The 20,488-nt window shown below is 42.3% G+C and overlaps 2 protein-coding genes across 3 annotated transcripts in view; one reads left to right on the forward strand and one right to left on the reverse strand.

The window, feature by feature from the left end:
* ELMOD1 (ELMO domain containing 1) overlaps positions 1-20,488 on the forward strand; it is a 66,266-nt gene that overhangs the window by 17,449 nt on the left and 28,329 nt on the right. The window contains exons 2-3 of one of the 2 annotated variants that reach the window (XM_058686651.1): positions 10,055-10,152; positions 20,261-20,406. In XM_058686651.1, coding sequence (XP_058542634.1) covers positions 10,136-10,152; positions 20,261-20,406 — 163 coding nt within the window. In that variant the 5' untranslated portion in view covers positions 10,055-10,135. Of the gene's footprint in view, positions 1-10,054; positions 10,153-20,222; positions 20,407-20,488 lie in introns of those variants that run through there. The other variant, XM_058686650.1, reaches the window with a different exon arrangement.
* LOC131486758 (tubulin beta chain) lies at positions 1,722-3,427 on the reverse strand. The gene has a single exon (XM_058686649.1). The coding sequence runs from the start codon at positions 3,238-3,240 to the stop codon at positions 1,906-1,908; it is 1,335 nt and encodes a 444-aa protein (XP_058542632.1). The 5' UTR covers positions 3,241-3,427; the 3' UTR covers positions 1,722-1,905.

The following is a 20,488-nucleotide window of genomic DNA, read 5'->3' on the forward strand; positions in this document are numbered from 1 at the left end:
ACCACGGAAAGCTGCTTCACCTCTGTGTGCCTCGACTTTCCCAACTGTAAAATGGAGACACTATTATTCACTGCATAGAGTGACTGTGAGGTAAGCTGATACAAACAAAGCTCCTCGAATACTGCCTGGTGCACGGTAAGCACTTGGTAAATGTTAGCCAGCCACAAGACTTTACGCTGACATTACATTTTTAAATTAAATTTTATTTCTTAAATGTGTTCCGTACAACATTTAAAAAAAAAAAACTAGGATGACCCCAAATTAGGGAAATTATTGAGAGTGGAGCACTGTTTACTTTGTGGATTGTCTTTTATTTACACATAAATATGAGTCCACAAGCATTTTGGGTTGTTATAGGGGACTCAGTCAGTTAGAATTTGAAGGCTACATATGTCACTTTTTTTGTCTCATGTAGGGATTATGACTTTAAAGAAAGTGTTCCTGTTCCCTCTAGTTGAGTGTCTAATTCAGTCCCTGTGATACTCAATAGAGAGGTCGGTTTCTAAGAGGCAGGGTCACCCCGAGGTACTCTACAAAGAGCCCTAGGAGGTTTTTCGCTCAAAAGGGCCGCAGCAGGTTCTTTGATACCAGAAGAGACGATGAGTTTTCAAAGCTGCAGACCACGCCTGCCATCCCTTTCTTCCCAGCTGGAAAACAAAAGTACAGAGGGACCTAAACCCACACACGGCACTGAAGTGTCACCTGATCTCTGGAGGTGTTTGATGTGCGGGGCACAGTCATCCGATCCTTCCCTGCGGAGCGGCTCAGGGCAGTGTCCTCACACTCGTGGAGACGAATCACTGCACGTAAACGGAAGATTAGGAGACCCAGGATTATGGTCATATTGTTTATTTTGTTTTTTTTTGTTTTTTGTTTTTTTTTTTTCTTTTCAATTCTCATTTATTTTTGGCTCTTGGGGCAATGTCATCTTTTCAATATGAAAAAAAGCAAGTTCAACACAAAATAGAAATTTGAAGTGTAGGACAGGACAAAACCAAGGGCAGGTGGATAAAAGGAATAGCAAAAGGACGAGATGAGATGTTGCCAAAAGATGGAGGGTTCTCCTTGTCCCTTCTCTGGAGGAATGACTCAAGTATTTAGGTGGCAATACACACCTTATACATGGCAGGGCTAGGTTTGTAAGAAAAAGTGGGGATGGGGAGGGCCTTTCTGGAGGCTTTAGGGACCAAAGTCAGTCCCTCTTCCCCCTTTTGGCCTTCTCCAACCATGGGAAAAGGAATCCAACATGTGAAAGAGGTTGCATAGAAGAGGGAAGGATCCCACTCAACAGAGTGGGCAGACCCCTACAAAGGAAATAGGACAGAGCTTGGAAGGGGACTAAAAATGGAGATAATACTGTTAACACCTTCCCTAAAGCTGAGAAATAACAGGGAAATTCCCAGAAATCAGGACTTCAATAGCCTGTATAGCCTTCCCCAAAACCGCTCTGGAATAGAAAACCCTAACCCTTCCTTATAGGTACCTCTACCTGTTATGAAGTGGGTTGGTTTCCTTTCCCTTGGGCTACCACATGGGCTTAGGATGGTGGCCATCTACTGGGTTTTCAGCATATGGTTCTAAATGAGATCTAATGAATTCCAGCTTCTTAAACAAAGGGAAATATCAACTGGACAGATGACAGAAATGGATACCTAAGGGGAATACCAGGTTACCCAGAATGGCAGAAATCTAGGTTTTCCCAAAGTGGAAGAGAGGAGACATTCAACAAACAACAAATATTTATTGAGCGCCTATTATGTGCCAGGCACTGTTCTAGGAACCCCCCTCCAAAAAAGGAAAAACAAAAAACAAGATAGAGGCAGAAAATGCAAATTCTGAGGGAGAGGACAGGGGCAGTTGAGGAAGAAGGCTGAAGGAACAGAGAAGGCTACGGTGATGATGCTCTTAGGCCTCCTCTTCAGCCTCCTCGCCAAAATCCTCTTCTTCTTCTGCGGTGGCATCCTGGTACTGCTGGTACTCGGAGACAAGGTCGTTCATGTTGCTCTCAGCTTCAGTGAACTCCATCTCGTCCATGCCCTCACCTGTGTACCAGTGGAGGAAGGCCTTGCGCCGGAACATGGCCGTGAATTGCTCTGAGATGCGCTTGAAGAGCTCCTGGATGGCCGTGCTGTTGCCGATGAAGGTGACTGCCATCTTGAGGCCACGGGGTGGGATGTCACAGACAGCCGTCTTGACATTGTTGGGGATCCATTCCACGAAGTAGCTGCTATTCTTGTTTTGCACATTGAGCATCTGCTCATCTACCTCCTTCATGGACATCCGCCCACGGAAGACAGCAGCTACAGTGAGGTAACGGCCATGGCGGGGGTCACAGGCAGCCATCATGTTCTTGGCATCGAAGACCTGCTGGGTGAGTTCAGGCACAGTAAGGGCCCGATACTGCTGGCTTCCACGGCTGGTCAGAGGTGCAAAGCCAGGCATAAAGAAGTGGAGACGTGGGAAGGGCACCATGTTAACTGCCAGCTTGCGGAGGTCTGCATTGAGCTGACCAGGGAAGCGAAGGCAGGTGGTGACACCGCTCATGGTGGCTGAAACAAGGTGGTTCAGGTCCCCGTAGGTTGGAGTGGTCAGCTTGAGAGTGCGGAAGCAGATGTCATAAAGGGCCTCGTTGTCAATGCAGTAGGTTTCATCTGTGTTCTCTACCAATTGATGGACGGAGAGGGTGGCATTGTAGGGCTCAACCACAGTGTCAGACACTTTGGGTGAAGGTACCACGCTGAAGGTGTTCATGATGCGGTCAGGATATTCTTCTCGGATCTTGCTGATGAGCAAGGTGCCCATTCCAGAGCCTGTGCCCCCACCCAGTGAGTGGGTCAGCTGGAAGCCCTGCAGGCAGTCACAGCTCTCGGCCTCCTTCCGTACCACATCCAAGACTGAGTCAACCAGCTCAGCCCCCTCTGTGTAGTGGCCCTTGGCCCAGTTGTTGCCTGCCCCAGACTGACCGAAAACAAAGTTGTCTGGTCTGAATATCTGCCCAAAAGGACCTGAGCGAACAGAGTCCATGGTCCCTGGTTCTAGATCCACCAAGATAGCACGAGGAACATATTTGCCACCTGTAGCTTCATTATAGTACACGGAGATGCGGTCCAGCTGCAGGTCGCTGTCACCGTGGTAGGTACCGGTGGGGTCAATGCCATGTTCATCACTGATTACCTCCCAGAACTTGGCACCGATCTGGTTGCCACACTGACCGGCCTGGATGTGCACGATTTCCCTCATTGTTAAAATTTATTTTAAATTTTTTGCTCGCCTCAAGATGTGTAGGGGGCAAGAAAATGATATGGAATTTTTTTTCTATACTGCTAGTCGCCGGCTGGAAGGATGGGACGTGTCCCGGAGCCTAGAGCAGCGAGGTCCGAACGCAGCTGCAGGAAGGTTCTGAGAGGGAGAAAGAAGAGGGGAGGGCAAAGGAGGGAAGGCGGGCAGGGCGGGGCGCGCGTGCGCCCAGGCTGGGAGGCGGGAGAACGCGCCCCGCCTTTATTTTGGTTTAAAAAAAAATCTAAGGGGTTTTCTTTTTCTTCCAGTGGGGAGATCTTTCGTTTATATGAGTGCTGTTATGGAACAGTGCTGTTAAAGACATGCATTTTTCTCTAGAAGGGTGCAGGGTTCATCCCAACAAATCCATACTGAGCCTCCAGTGGGCCAGGCACTGTATCAGGCCTTGGGGCTTCCCTGGGGCCCGAGAGGGGCATGTAGTCCAGAGGGGAAAGAAACACGGAGCACATCACCTCATTACAGGAGGAGAGATTTAAATACAGCAGGTAATTCTGGTGTCCACCTGGTTACACGCCCCTCTCGAGAGGCAGTTTCAGGGAAGAGATGGCACACAGAGCAGTCCCCACCCTGTCCTTGCACTCGGGGAAAAAGGTGGCATTGGAGCTCACATCTGACCAAAACAGGGCAAACTTTACATAAGTAATCTGAATAAATCTGAATTAAACAGAAGAGTGAATATCAGTGTTTTTCAATTAGTGAGACGGATACAAACAAGACCAGCGCCTTCATTAATTGAGTGAAGGTCAACAGGCATGTGTGTAAAATACTTGGGAAGTCTCTCCGAGCTGCTGTTTTGTTAGAACGCTGTGCACATCAGAAGCAGCCTCCAAGTCTCCCTGACCTCTCTGGCCCTGTCCAGCGCTCGAAAAAAATGCTGCTTTGGCTACAAAGGAATCGGTTAACTCAGTACCACTCAGGGAAAAGCAACTCAAAAGACTTTTTCTTAAATCACAGTGGCTCAGAGTATCATACTTTGCACGCCAAAATATCTGTTGCACGCTCCTACCATTCGCACAGATTGTCTAGTTAACAGCAAATAGGCCATTGGCAAGTGTGCCTCCTTTAAAACAAAGCTGGATTTAAAAAAATAAAGTAACCGGTAATTTTTTTTTATATGAAACATTTAGCGAGGTTATTGAATGAATACACAGCAAGCAGTGAGTTAAACAGCATTTACACAAGCTTTCCACTCAAAGCCATTTTTGGTGTTTCCTTTTTGGGGGACACATAATTAGAACTAATCGTTGTCTTTGTTTCCTGTTTGGGGGACAGATAATTGGAACTAATTGTTATTTTTCCATCCCTTCACTTTTCCCATCCAACCAGTAAGTCCAGTTGATTCTACCTTCTGAATATTTCCCACTTCTGTGCACTTCTCTCTACCACCACTGTCGGTGGCCCAGTTCAGGTCACAACTTGCCAGGATTTATCTAAACAGTCCCTCCAACGTGAATAGACACTTCTCTAAAGAAGACATCCAGATGGCCAACAGACACATGAAAAGATGCTCAACATCACTCCTCATCAGGGAAATACAAATCAAAACCACACTGAGATACCACCTCATGCCAGTCAGAGTGGCTAAAGTGAACAAATCAGGAGACTAAAGATGCTGGAAGGATGTGGAGAAACGGGAACCCTCTTGCACTGTTGGTGGGAATGCAAATTGGTGCGGCTGCTCTGGAAAACAGTGTGGAGGTTCCTCAAAAAATTAAAAATAGACCTACCCTATGACCCAGCAATAGCACTGCTAGGAATTTACCCCAGGGATACAGGAGTGCTGATGCATAGGGGCACTTGTACCCCAATGTTTATAGCCTCACTTTCAACAGTAGCCAAATTATGGAAAGAGCCTAAATGTCCATCAACTGACGAATGGATAAAGAAGATGTGTTTTATATATACAATGGAATACTACTTGGCAGTGAGGAAGAATGAAATCTGGCCATTTGCAGCAACATGGATGAAACTGGAAGGTATTATGCTAAGTGAAATAAGTCAGGCAGAGAAAGACAGATACCATACGTTCTCACTCATACATGGATCCTGAGAAACTTAACAGAAGACCATGGGGGAGGGGAAGGGGAAAAAAAAGTTAAAGAGAGGGAGGGAGGCAAACCATAAGAGACTCTTAAATACTGAGAACAAACTGAGGGTTGATGGGAGGTGAAGGAGAGGGAAAAGTGGGTGATGGGCACTGAGGAGGGCACCTGTTGGGATGAGCACTGGGTGTTGTATGGAAACCAATTTGATAATTATATTTAATATAAAAAAATAAATAAAATTTAAAAAGTCCCTTCAGTGATTCTTCACTTGACAAAATGACCTTTTACTTTAGAAGATAATTTAATAAATATTTAATTTATTAGCATTGAATAGAATTTGATAAATAATAAGTAAAATATTAATAGTAATGAGTACCAACTCATTGAGTGCATGTAATATACCTGTCACTGTGCTAAGCACCTTACACGCTTTGGTTCATTCAATCCTTAGTACAACCATACAAGGTAGTTATTAATTTCTTGCCCCACTTAAGAGGGTGAAAACTAAACCCTGGAGAGGTTAAACAAATCATCTAAAGTCATTTAGTTAGTGGTAGATCCCAGAGATGAACTCTGTCGCCAAAACTTGTGCTCTTAACCAGCATGCGCATGCTGCCATATTTGCGAATTTTCCCTTATGTGGTAAATCTCCCTTGTAGCATTAAACTATATTGTCTTAACCCAGCATGATGCTTGCACATAAAAATTCAAAAGGGTTTTTTTTAAATGGATAAATTCAGGAAGACTTATGTAGAGAATAGAAGCTGAATTATTATAATATTTCACTTATCCCACATCCTTATGACATTTTTTTAGATAAACCAGTTCTCTAGATAACTGAAATTAAACCATTTAAGGATATATTTTTATTTTCACAAAACCTTTCTGAAATGTATTTCATTCTTTATTTCTTTAGTAGTATGACCATCCTAATATATTACCTTAATGACAAAGAACTATTGTTATAAGAAACAGATGTTGCATATAGTATTTATTTATTTCCTTTTGGGTTGTGGTTTTAATTACCATCTATATGCTGAGGAAGCCCAAATCTTTGTCTCCAACCAGGATTTCTCTCTTGACTTTCAGATCCACATATATCCACACTACCACTTGACCCTGCAAGTTCAAAATGCCCCAAAGACCCCTAAATACACCCAGACCCTCAGATCTGCATCTCCAGAATTCTTCGCTTAGTGAGTCTACTCTCTACGCATAGAGATAGGCATAATGTTTGATGACTCCTTTTCTTTCACTAATATTCCCTAATCAGTAAATTAACAAAAGTCCTCTTGATTTTACCTCCTAAATATCTCTCAAATATCATCACATTTCTGTCTCTGTCCATTGCCTTATCCTACCATTATTATCTTTAATGTTAACAACCCTCTAAATGGTGCCCCTATCTATAATTCTACCACAATCTAATTTATTCTCCATACTATTTTTTTTTTAACTAGAAGTCTGATTGTGTCACATCTCAGTTTGAAAACTTTCAATAGTTCACCACTGCTCATGGGATAAGGTTTGAATGTCTTCAATATTGCTTACAAAGCCTTCGATGATTTGAGACTTTCTTGCCTTTCTGTATCTTGTCATCCCTTTTTACCTGTCCCTCTCACCGAGCACAACCAGGTCATATAGAACATTCCCATCTACACATTGTGTATTCTCTTGCTTCTGGGACTTTGCATGTGTTGTCTGGAGAACCCCTGACCCCTCCATCTAAGGTAGATATCTCTCATACTCACGAACACAGCACCTATTTCTGCTTGTAATATTGTGGTTAAGTACCTATTTGTTTCTCTATATTGTCTTCTCTTCTGCCTCCCTCAAGGCCATTGGGGCTGGAAGATGGAACCCATGCCCCACATGTTCACCTATATCCCTAGTACCTAACTCTGTGTCTAGAGCGGAGTTGGCACTAATATTGTTAAGTTTTAGTATGGTATTAGATTTATAGAAAAGTTACGAGGATAGTACAGAGTTCCCTTATACTGGCACCCAGTATTCCCTATTGTTAACATCTTACATTAGTATGATCCATTTGTCACAACTAATGAACCAGTATTAATACCTAATTATTAACTAAAGCCATGCTATTCAGATTTCCTGAGTTTTTTGGTTTTTTTTTTAAGTTTATTCATTTTTTTTTTTTTTAAAGGCAAGGGGACAGATTCTCTCCTAGAGCTTCCAGAAGAGAACATAGCCTTCTTAATGCCTTTGGGGTTTTTTTTAGGTTATTTATTTATTTTGAAAGAGGGGGAGTGCAAGTGGGGAAGGGGCAGAGAGAGAGAGAGAGAGAGGGTGAGGGAGAGAATCCCAAGCAGGCTCACACCACCAGTGCAGAGCCCGACGCAGGGCTCAAACTCACTGACTCACAAACCAGTGAGACCACGACCTCAGCCAAAGTCAGAGCGTAACTGACTGGGCCAGCTAGGAGCCCCTACATTTATTCACTTTTTAGTAATCTCTATACCCAACATGGGGATCAACCTCACAACCCTGAGATCGAGAATAACACGCTTTTCTGTCTGAGCCAGCCAGGTGCCCCCACTTTCTTTAGTTTTTAACCTAATGTCCTTTTTCTGTTTCAAGATTCCATCCAGGATACCACACTACACTTAGCCATGCCTCCTTCGGTACCCCTTGGCCATGACAGTCTCTCAGACTTTCCTTCTTTTTGGTGATCTTGGGAGTTATGATGAGTATTAGTTGGGTATTTTGTGGAGTATCCCTCAGTAAGAACTTGATGTTTCTAGCATGATTAGACCAGGTTGTAAGTTTGGAGGAGGAAGACCACAGAGGTAAAGTGCCATTTTCGTTGCATCGTATTCAGGGTACATACTGTCAACATGACTTGTCACCATGATGTTAACCTTGCTCACCTAGCTGAGGTAGTGTTTGTCAGGTTTCTCTAGTGCAAAGTTACTGATTCCCTCCCACCCCTACCCCCCAACTTTCCATTTTGTACTCAAGGAGTCACTGTGGCCTGCCTACATTTAAGGGGTTGACAGGCTCCACCTCCTTGAGGGCAGAGTATCTACACAAATTATTTGGAATTCGTTGGTGCAAGAGATTTACATATTCTCCCCAACTTAGTTATTCAGTCATTTATTTATATCAGTGTGCAATCATGGGTATTTATTTTATACTTTGGGCAATAATCCAATATTTTGTTACTTAAGTGGTGCCAGCTTTGGCCATTGGGAGCTTTTCAGTTGGCTCCTGTGTTTATTTGATATATCCTCGATTTCTTTTGAGCACTCCCTTACTTTCTGGCACAAGACATTTCAGGCTCATCTTGAATATTCCTTACCCCAGCCCTAGAATCAGCCATTTCTCCAAGGAGCCCTGGTTCCCTTTATTGTAAACTATATGCACACCCATGATCTGGGCTCTGGGTAAGTACTAACAATTTTTCAGAAAAACTGGATCCATTTTTAGAAACCACAAAAAGCACAAAGACTAATGTATCTTCCCACCACCCAAAATAAGCCAATGTTTTTCTGCTTTGTTTTACCTCAGATCCATGTTAAGAAATAAAACACTTGAAGTTGAAGGTCATTTTCCCCCAGTGGCCTTTTCCCCAGTCCTAAACCCTGCCCTCCCCTCCCAGAAGCAACCACAATCTTAAGCTGATGTGCAGACACTTTTTTTTCAAGCATTCATGGAACAGCTACAGAAGCATATGTATTAAAGAAAAACCTGGCTCATCTTCGGTCTGAGCCGCCCACATTCCCAGACTGTCCTGGCCGGTCGTTGTGTCTCCGCCCTCAGCCACCATCTGTACACTCAGCTCCTCGCCTGCCTGGCCGGGGCAGCTGGGGCTCTGCTCGTCTCTTGTCTCTGTGGCTTCCAGCCACTCTCTTCTCTGGTCTGTACCTTTCTGTCTCATCCCGACTTGAAACTGCGCTTCCTCCTTGTGGGGGGAAGAAGACCAATACTCTGCAGACTTCGTGAAAGCAAACTGGAAACTGGAAACGGCTAGACAAATAGAAAATCTCACGGTTCTGTTCACAGTGCAAAAAAAAAAAAAAAAAAAAAAAAATTGCAGAACAGGGCCGGGGACATAGGATTCATTTGTTTGGAGGGCTTGGCTCTTTAACATCTGATTTTTAGCTTAAAGACATTACCAGTTGCTTCTAATTATTTTCAAGTTGTACTTCTGGAAGTACAACTTCCAGATTTAAGATTACCAAATATCTGGAAATTAGGATAATTATGGATAATATTATTCTAAAAAAATTAGGATAATATGATATTTCATTTCTATTTTTCTTACAAATACTGTTCTTCAGAATATAGGAACAGGGACACCTGGCTGGCTCAGTCAGTAGAGCACCCGACTCAGGGTTGTGAGTTCAAGTCCCACATTGGGCGTGGAGCCTACTTAAAAAAAAAGTAAAAATAAGATAAATTTTAAAAATATAGGAACAATACCCAAAATAGAGGAAAAGCTTACTACTGAAGAGATTGTTTATGAAACTAATTATTTCCCCATCAAGGGACTTACAATGAAAGGCTAGTTATGGCATTACAAAGTAAAAGTCTTTGGTCATGATCTCCATCCACCAAACTGGATTGCTATGTGAGCAGTTCGGTTGATAACGTTCTGGGTGCTTTCTGTCTGCTTACTATGGTAAGCAGAAATCTCAGGTTTGGGATTTCCAGCTCCATTAATAGTAAATATATTAAATTTGTTCCCACAGCTGACACTTACGCTGACAAAGGCAAATTTGGAAGCAGCTCCTTGGGGACAGTGTGGATAACACCTCATCAAAACCGGCACAATGAAGCACTTCCTGCGGTAAGTATTTATGGTTCCCTGGTTGAGCTCTCTAAAATGGAGAAACTTCCTTCCCAATTAGTATAATATTCCTGTTCACCATTTGTGATCCTATATCCAGGTCTCTTAGGATTGCATCAAACAGTGTTGTATTTTGGCTAAGAATAATTTGGTCACAGGTTCCTCTGCTACCCTGTCTGCAAACAGATATGACAGAGCACTTAGCAGCAGGATGGGACACAAGACTGTAAGGCAGCACAGGCGTCAAAGCCTGGGGCAGGTGTGCTTTGGACAACCTGGATGCCATGTGTCTCTAAAGCATTTAGGATGACGTTTGAGGGATTAGTAGCCAAGTAATCAATATAATTTGTATAGAATTATTTTCCTGAGGAAAAGTAATTTTAAATATCCCTTAATTTAAATTTTGGTTGGCTGGCCATCCATGCGGGCATTTTCAAATGTTCCTTTTTGGTTAAAAAAAATATATATATTCTAAGCTTTTGTTCCTCCTGACTCCTGATGCCTCTGAAATCTACATTAACCATTGGTTCCCTCAAGATTGTGCTGTATAGAGTAACATATATGCTGGTGCGTTGTGAGGTGATACTGTTTTGTTTTGAAAGCCATTTGGCTGGACCTATGATTATAATTATTTTTACGAGTATTTAACTGCCATTCACAATCTAATGAAATTCCCAGAGAAATTTGACATCTTATTAAAATATGACAAAATAGTCTCCAAAGTTATTCTGGCCCCCAAAGTTAGAAAGCAGTACACACTTTCCAGAAGATTTTCTTTTCCCCAAGATGGGCTACCTCTATTACACATACTGGCCCCTGGTGGGCTTAATTCTTTGAGAAAATGGTTTCTTTCAGTGGCTGCCATTTACGATTTTCTTTTCCTCACTGATTTTGGTTGCATCACTGTGTCTGGAACACCTACATCCCTTTGTGTGCAACTCACTGTTTTGGTGGGGTCTTAGAAGTATGAAAGCTCTCAGGAGGTCACTATTAAACCGTTTACAGGCATTAGGTTTCGACTGACTGTACAGAATAGTCCTCAGCCTGTGTATCTCAGCTGTGCAAAAGGACAGTACTTGGAAAAACACTAGGACATTGGCCAGCAGAGCACTGACCTGACATGGTTTTGGTTGCCATGGGAATTAACCCACCTGTTTACACATTCACGAAAAATTGGTATTTAGGAATCCCTCCCGAATGTAAACATGGTGTCTTCTCGTAGTAGAAAGCTTTCGTGTTACACAGAGCTGAGAGGTCAGGAGCTCCTTTTGCAAAGGGGGAGATGATAGTGATGACGTCTGTGGCAAGACTTACAGTACTAGTAGGATTTCCTCTTCAGGCTCTTACTTTAGAAAAACTTGAGCAGCCTCAAAACCAGCCATTTCGGGAGAAATGGTAGCACTTGTTTCTGTTAGTTTTCTCTTAAGCTGAACAGCTGCAACACTGGGTTTAGGAGAGACTGGAGTATCTTACAATTACTTTGTGTTTGAGATTGAGATGTGGCGTGGTAAGAATCTGCTGTAACTTCACACAGGCCAGTGCCAAGAATAACAGAACTGGCATGTCCCAGTCACTTAGGTGTTCTGATCTAAATTCTTCTCTTTTAACGGGACACATATTTTATACGTATTACTTGATATCAATTATTTATATGACACTGAAGCTAGGGTAACAGATTACGTATCAAGAAAGAAACTTGAGGATTTTCATTGACCTTTGGTTTTGAAGTCATAAAAGGAAACTCGATCACTGCTGTCCTTAGTTGATCGTTGCTTTTGACCTTCGTTTGTGTTTTTAATGCTTCTTAGTAAGTTATAATGTGTGTGTATTCATTATACGTTGGTGTTTATGGAATCTGGAAGGGCAACAGGGCAAGGAGTAATAACCCTGAATTGCAAACCCTATCGGGTCATTTAGATTGCCTTTTCTCCCCACTGTAGTCCCTTCCCACAGACGTGGGGCAATTTTGACAATCTTTTCACTTGAACCAAAGAGGTTATGTAAGCATAGCCTGAACAAATTAGGCATTTATTCCTGAGCTCAGCAATACATTATGCAGAATAAGGAACTGATTCTGAGAAGAATCCAGCATTATTTAAAAGCCCACAGAGTGGTGAATCTGTCAACCTCTGAGTTGTTCTAGAATGAAACACTTCAGCTATAGCTCCAGAAGAAACGAGGTTAATCTTCAACCGAGCTGTGGAAAAAATGGATTTTAATCCACATATAAGTTACATGGTACCCAACTCCACTCTTTCTAGCTCACTGCTGCAATCGGATCTATTAATGGTGTACCACTTAGAGCAATACAGAGTGGAGAAAATATTAGATTAAAAAAATATTATATGTTAGAAATAAATGCTCCAGGATTAGTATAGCAAGATGAAGGGTGTATTTTAAATTAAAGTAAGAGTAGATACAGGATAATGGATAAGTAGCCCGTGGTCACTCAGTGACTTTTAGCCATGGTCTGCATTAAAAAAATACAAAGATAAAAGGGAGAAGAAAGTGTGTTTATGTGTGATCAGAAAAAGAGGGGGCACTTTTTGAGCCCCAAACAGAACTGAGGCTTAGGGTTTAGTTTACATATTTTATTAACAGGGATGGCTTACTGAAATTATGTTTTTTACAGTAATCAGAACAGTATTAATTTTGAAATTTTCTAATAAAGCGAATCTTTTAAGTTTATTTATTTTGAGGGGAGGAGGGGCAGAGAGAGAGGAAGAGAGAGAATCCCAAGCAGGCTCCATGCTGCCAGCACAGAGCCCAATGTGGTGCTCAATCTCAGCAACTGTGGGATCATGACCTAAGCTGAAATCAAGAGTCAGATGCTGAGCCACCCAGGCGCCCCAAGGGAATCTTTTAAGTCACCCCATATAAATGATTGCTTCCAACTATCCCAGCCTCAGGGTCTCACTTTCTTGGCTGTGGACTTCACTGCGTACCTTCCTTCCTTGGGCAGAAGACAGGGAATGTATTCGTCACACTCCCACCTTCTTGGGAGAACTTTTGAGAAACAAAACAAAGTTACACCCAAGTCCTGACTGTAAAGCAACTGAGGGGAACAAAGAGTATTTTGCTGCCGTCATTAGGTAAATTAAGGCTCCCAATTAGCAAAAAATACTGTAAATTGGTTTTTTAAGTCATTCACACTTGATTAGTATCTCCGTCCACTGATTCATTTAGTGAGCACATACTGCTAATAATTCCAGTACTGTACCACATTTTTAATTCTTACTTTCTCTTTATTACAATTGTAATAAAGTACGAATCGCTATCCCATAGTAGAGAGCAGGGCAAGAAGGCTTCGCAAGGTGAAGTACCTCATCCAGGGGCACACAGATATTTGAACGAGGCCCGCCTGACCTCAAAGCTGTTTCTCATCATTTCTGCAGAGTCCTCATGTGTGCCTGTGGTGAGGCATTGTGGGGGATATGACAGGAAACACGAGGTGGCCTCTGCTCTAAAGGAACCTACCACTTGCTAGGGAGAATGTGCTAGGCCCTTTCTTGGAGAGGACTGTCACACTGTTCTTGTTTTTACGGTCATATTCCTTACCAGACTGTAAGTTCTTTGTGGACAGGGATGGCATGTGATTTGCAGTGAAACTAAGCTCTTGACTCACATTCCCTTCTTCCCCCTGCCACGCCCTGTCCTGTCCTTCACAGCCTGTCTTCTCGTTTTGTATCTGTAAACTACCTTTCAGTGACCATCTGTCATTTTTCCCCCCACCGATTCATTTCCAGTCTCTTTCCTGTAACTACTCTAGGTCTTTAACTCAACAGAAATTAATTTATTCATAATACTGAGAACATCCTCTACCCTGCTCCTGACGGTTACTACACATTTTTAAAAATTCTCTTATGCAGTGAATCCATAACAGTAACAGGCCCACTCCTTCTCCCCTCTAGAACATTTTGAGGCCTATTATGGATGATGACTTTCTTTTATTTATAGATTTACTTTTCGTTCTCTTTAAAATATTTTTATCTACAATAAAAGTTTATATTTGAGATTATGTTTAAGTAGTCTTTTTAGTTTCTTTTTAAAAATGCTTTTTAAATGTCAGAGTATAATGTGTTTGTTGACTGCCTTATAAATAAGTCAATATAAGTATTCTCCAAACAGAAAAACAAAAAATCTGAATCTTAAAAATAAGTTTTATAAAAAAAATAAATAAGTTTTATAAAATGTATGTATTTAAGCATCAAATTTTTATAGAGTAGTGAGTCATCAATAAATCAAGATAAGCCCATGCCTCCTTTTCTTTGAAATGAAAAAAGGATAAGCCATTATTTATTGTTTTCATTTTTTTAAATATTTATTTTTGAGACAGAGAGAGACAGAGCATGAGCGGGGGAGGGGCAGAGAGAGAGGGAGACACAGAATCCGAAGCAGGCTCCAGGCTCCCAGCCGTCAGCACAGAGCCCGACGCGGGGCTCGAACTCACAAACCGCGAGATCGTGACCTGAGCAGAAATCGGCCGCTTAATCGACTGAGCCACCCAGGCGCCCCAGTATTTATTGTTTTAGTTATCCCTCTGTCCGCTCTTGGTCTCTACGCCCTCAGATAAAATTTCCCTGGAAAGTAAAAACAGTGCCCTTTGCTGTAGCAACAGAATTTGAAATAGTGCCAATCCATGATAAGTTTATACCCACTACTTTTCAAAGGCAGTGTTATCTCTTCAGATAAATAATGATGGAAAAGACCAGGGGACCCACCTGCCAGACGGAGCGGTGGGTCTCACCGCTGTTCAAGGCGGGGAATTATTCTTGTTCTTCTCAGGGCCCACAAATAGTTTCTTTGTGATTTACTATTACCAGTTCATGCATCAAGTCTACTCCAGTTTCTCTTGCTACTAGGAAGCTCATTGTAGAGAGGGGCCCATTTACTAGGCCAAACCCCTATTGACAAGTTAATTCCCAATTGATTGCCAGTAGCCCTAGTTGGGAACCTCAATAGAATATTTTTTTCTAAAATTTTTCTTTTTTTTTTAATGTTTATTTATTTTTGAGACAGAGAGAGACAGAGCATGAACAAGGGAGGGTCAGAGACAGGGAGACACAGAATCTGAAACAGGCTCCAGGTTCCGAGCTGTCAGCACAGAGCCCGACGCGGGGCTTGAACTCACGGGACTGTGGGATTATGAACTGAGCCGAAGTCGGACGCTTAACCGACTGAGCCACCCAGGCGCCCCTTTTCTAAAATTTTTCAAACATCGTTTTAGAAAATGAATGAAATGTTGGAAACATTGAGCGGTTTGTTGTTCTCTATGGCCGTTCAGATGAAAAGTGTTTTGTTTAGGCAACTATGGTTTGAATCAAGAACTGTGATTATTTTATGTGTCCTTCCTCACCAGTAGTGTACTTCTTATTTATTACAGGATTTCTTCAAGCAAGAATTAACTTTCATTAGCAAACTCATTGAAACTGTTCAAAATAAGCCACTTTTCTCTTATTATTCCAAAAGAAGACGTCAGTCACAAACTTAAGATGATGGCGTAGTGTTGCACCACAGGTACCCGCACCCCCTCAGCCCGCAGGCCGGGGCTCCGTGGTTCTAGGTGATTGTCCTGCTTCAATGGTCCCATCCCTGCTGAGTGCATTCCTCTAACAAAGCACCACAAGACAGGAGCTCTCTTTTATCTGGTGTTAGAGATATGATCCATTTTGAATAACTTACTTTGGATGGCTATTCTGGCTCAAGCTAGGGAATGAATGTGAAATAATAAAAGCGGCCATAATTGGCTTGTGGAAAAACACCGCTGTGACCTCAACCATAAACGTCACTCTAGAGCATACTAATAAATGGTTGTAATAGAAAATATTGGAAATGAAACATGTGTAAGGAGTTCTTATTATTAAATCAGCTTTTCCCAGTGCTTGTGCAACACATTGATGTTAGTTAGGAAGCCACAGTAAGTCCTTCTGGAACACTCTCAAAATGCTGTGATTAAAAAAAGAAACAATGGGATCAAATACAAAAACTGCTGTCTATGCATGTGGCTATTAAAACAGGGGCTCGTTTTAATCTGGATTTTCTTCCAGTAGTCTTGAGAATTTTGTGGCTGTTCCTACAAAAGGTAGTAGATCCTTTCAGTAGTAAGTTGAGAATCTTCCATCACAAGTAAGAAAACAAAGTCTAGCGTTATGAAGAAAAAAAGCGAAAGACTCCCCTACCTAAAATTAAGCTTCTCATTTTGATGATTTAGGCCAGGAGGGAAAAAAAAACAAGCAGAATTATAAAGCCCCTGAATATAGAGTTCGGATGGTGGAGAGGGTGTGGCTGTAATTCTCATTCAAAGAGTAGGAACAGAACTTCCTTTCTTTTCTCCTAAACCAGCCACTGGTGGACTTAAAAAGCATTTAAAGATGCATTTGTTAACTTCTTCCTTTTCAGGGTACACATGCCAAATGAACTTATGAACATTCTCCCAAAATATTTAATTATGTTTATTCTCCCTGGACCGTCAGGAGTTTTTTCATCAACTTTATGATTTAGGGACTTCAATAGGTCCAAAAATAGGTTTAAAAAGTGAGCCCCTGACAACAGCTGATGGTGAAGAACAGTCATCCTACGGAAGCTTTGCTGATCTGGTCCTTTCTCGCAGAAACAAGCTGGATGTGGTGTCTGCCATCAAAACGAGGCTTCCAAAGTAAAAGGCACCACTGGCATTTCCATCTCTGAAATCTCTGCCTTAGGTTTATGATCTAATTACAAAATACATTATATCTGTCAAAATACTGTTTGATCTAATGATCTGGCTTGAAAAAATATACAGTATGTAGATAGCAGAGCAAGAAAATATACAGTGCTAGCACAGCAAGCTGGCCTTTTAATGAGATACTTATGGGTGTCTGGGCCCATTAGGAAAAGAGCTAAAATATATTCTTAATAAATAATATAATTATCAGGACTCCTGGCCTAGAAATTACAAAAAGGTAAAGAAGCAGTGTATAAATTTCACTCCGTGATGGAAGTGGGCATTTCTCTTTCACAACCTGTGACACTGGTTGTGTGGCTGCGTGAGAGGGATGTGACAGACCCCAGAGAGTGCCGAGCCCTGACACATGAGGCAGCATCGCCAGCCCGTCGCTGGAGCTCTCCGACTACGACGGGTCTCCCTGTCTTTGACAGTGTGAGCCTCAGGGGAGCTGGAAACAGAAAAGATCAGAGCAAACAGAACATGATGTCTTTTCTCTCCTTTTATGTAAGACTGTCTTAATGCAAAACACTTCCCCAGGCGTTTTCTTCTCATGGGCAAGGAGGCAGCGGGAGAAATTACAGATGGGCTAGATGCCACTGTCCACGTGGACACCTCCTGCCCCTCCGAGGACAGGGCTAGGCCTCAAGCCACGTCTCTGTATGGATCTGATGGAGACGTTGTATGAGGGAAACTTTCTAGTTTAATTTGAGCTATAAAATGGTCTGGTGCCTCGTACCCTAAGCAGAGTAAATACAAAGGTACCCCTGACTGATCAGAAGCCTTTGTCCCCAAGAACCCGACTGTCATGGAGTCCTGGCTCGCGGACTACGAGGCTTCATCTGAGGAGCCGGCCCACGTGCTGTAAGCAAGCTCCCTGGGCCCCAGAAGGACCGGTCACGGGAAGCTTTTATCCTCGACTTCGTCACAGGAATAAAGCCCACCAGTAACAGCAATACCAGCTGGCCCATCACCAGCTGACAAAGATACTGCTCAATCCTCTCTGCTGGCATAGCTATCTAGTAGTTGGAAAAACGGAAATTTTTTTTCCGAGAGAAAGCTCAAGTTTCATAAAATTTCTCATGCATCTAATTAAGATGTTCCACTAAAGTTATATTTAGGTTACCTTTTTTTTTTTTTAAATCATAATAGATCTTAGGATGTATGTGACTAAAACAGATGAATTTCAGACTTTAAAAGGTAGTAAATCCATTTTTTTATCTTTCAGCACAAGCTAACTGACTTCACGTAGAAATCTTATATACACTCTTGTAATGGCTTTTGGTGATCATTTATACATTTTAATTGTTATTGCCTTTTTTATTAAATAAAATAAAATGTACTGATACAAAAAATGAAAATATACTTAGTGAAAATCGAAAGTCAAAAGTACTCATAATTCCTTTACCCATTAATACCACTGTTAACATCTGTGTGTATCCAGTGTCTTTTTCTCCTTGTTCAGACATCACCATTAGATTTTTTTTTAACAGTTTCCATTTTTTTTTGACTTTTTAAAGTTTATTTATTTGAGAGAGAGCACAAGCAGGAGAGGGGCAGAGAGAAGGAGAGACAGAATCCCAAGCAGGCTTGGGATCAACACAGAGCCCAGTAATACAGGGCTAGAACTCCCAAACCATGAGATCATGACCTGAGCCGAGATCAAGAGTCAGACACTTAACTGACCGAGCCACCCAGGTACCCCAGCATTAGAGTTTTCTAAAACATAAAGTCGATCATTTCATGTATGTCTCTTCCTAATTTTTCCTATTTGTAAGCATATTATGACATTTTCTCACGTTATTTGATATCCTAGAACATAATTCCATTACCTACAAAGGATTCCATTGTGTTGTCTTACTGTAGCAGTTTGGTTACTTACCGTTTCCTCCATTCCCTATGCATTTATATGATACAGATTCCAAGCCCTTGTACACATTAGCCTACTAGAATTTTTATTTTTAACACAGGCTGTTCAAGACATTAGAGCCAGAGCAATTAAGCATAGGAACACAATCAAGGTGACGGTTCATATTCACGGATGGATCACATCACTAAGGCTACTAGTTAACAACTCTCATTCACCTGCGTGACCCTGGATCACCTTAGGGTAGGGCTGAAGGGAATCAGTGAACATTTGAGAAAAAGAAACAACTTTTAGAAATGACACTGACAGGAAGTTCTATAAATAATTCTGCCTCCTAGGAATGCGCGGTATGCAGACATAGATTGAATATAAGTTCCTGGACGAGAAGTCCTCTTTACCTCTGTAGCTTGAGTCATGTTGAGACTCTAAACAGTGTCATGAAGTAGTAGATATTCACATATTAAAAATAAAATAAGGGGCGCCTGGGTGGCTCAGCTGGTTAAACGTCCAGCTCCATCTCAGGTCATGATCTCGTGGTTCGTGAGTTCGAGCCCCACATGAGGCTCTGTGGTGACAGCTCAGAGCCTGGAGCCTGCTTCAGATTCTGTCTCCCTCTCTCTCTGCCCCTACACTATTCACACTCTGTCTCACTCTCACTCTCTGTGTCAAAAAATAAACATTTAAAAAAGTTAAAAATAAAAGTCAGCATAAAACACAAGTCCACATGTGCCAGAGATGTAAGGACACGATTGGTGACTAGATACTTCCTGGTTTGTTGAGGAATTACTGGGCTGCTCTAAGGCAAACTTTGTTTAACGGGAGCCAAGAACAAGCTTGTCAAGAGGTGGAGTCAGGGGAAGGTTTAAATCAGAGAAGGCTGACGAACTGAAGGTCACCCTACTTGTTCAATGAACTTGCCTTCTGACGAGTGCGAGAAGCGGCAGCAGAGAAGACAGGTGGCACACAACCGAGTCCTCAAGGGGGACAACGGCGCCTAATGGAAAGCAGACAGGCGGGGGAAAGAATGAGAGCGAGGGAAGAGTCAAAGCAGGCACTAAGGAGGGGCTGCACCTGGAGCAGGGCCAGCTGAGGGGCTGTCTACAGCGGCAGGAGGCGAGTTCAGCCATGGCTCGTTCTTCCCCGTGGCTACGGGAGAGGCAACTCCAAAACACAGACGTACTGTTTACATGGTACTGATTCGTTTTCATGAGGTTTCTAGGCAAAGGTAAGAAAAGAAAGGATTCTTGGCTGTGTGTCCCCCTCGGTGTTTGGAATATCAAATTCAACCAGAATATAGGGCCTTCTAGAGTTGCCTGCAGTCATAGTACGTGCATCCTCACAGACAGTGGGCTTCCCTCCCCAAAATGGGTTTTGTAGCTGTGCCAAGTACAATAACACGGGAGCAGGGAAATGAATATGACTGCAAACCCAGAAGTCTAATGGTTGATTTTTTTTCTGGGCTTTTCCTGCTGGTGGTGGCCGCTTTCCATTCTCTTCCAGAGTTCTATTGGAAGGGTGCTGTCTTTTGTCTTTGACAGAATGTTGTTCCAGGTGTGCCTGTATTTTTACTGTAAATTTTTGTGGCGCTGCCTAAAATTTGTAATGAGGAAGCTGACTGGAAGATGTGAACTGCAACGGATCTGTTACAGTACCAAGCCTGGGGCTTCTAGAACCATGAAAATCGGTAAGTATGAAACAAAGAAGTGAGCAAAATGTAAGCTTGATGGGATTGTGGGTGCAGCACGTTATATTTGTGTATGGCAATT

The sequence above is a fragment of the Neofelis nebulosa genome, chromosome 10 (genome assembly GCF_028018385.1).
Source record: "Neofelis nebulosa isolate mNeoNeb1 chromosome 10, mNeoNeb1.pri, whole genome shotgun sequence".
In the NCBI taxonomy this organism is placed as follows: Eukaryota; Metazoa; Chordata; class Mammalia; order Carnivora; family Felidae; genus Neofelis; species Neofelis nebulosa.

Excerpts from the sequence above, each read along its gene's own strand:
- LOC131486758 (XM_058686649.1), bottom strand. The coding sequence starts at position 3,240 with ATGAGGGAAATCGTGCACATCCAGGCCGGTCAGTGTGGCAACCAGATC.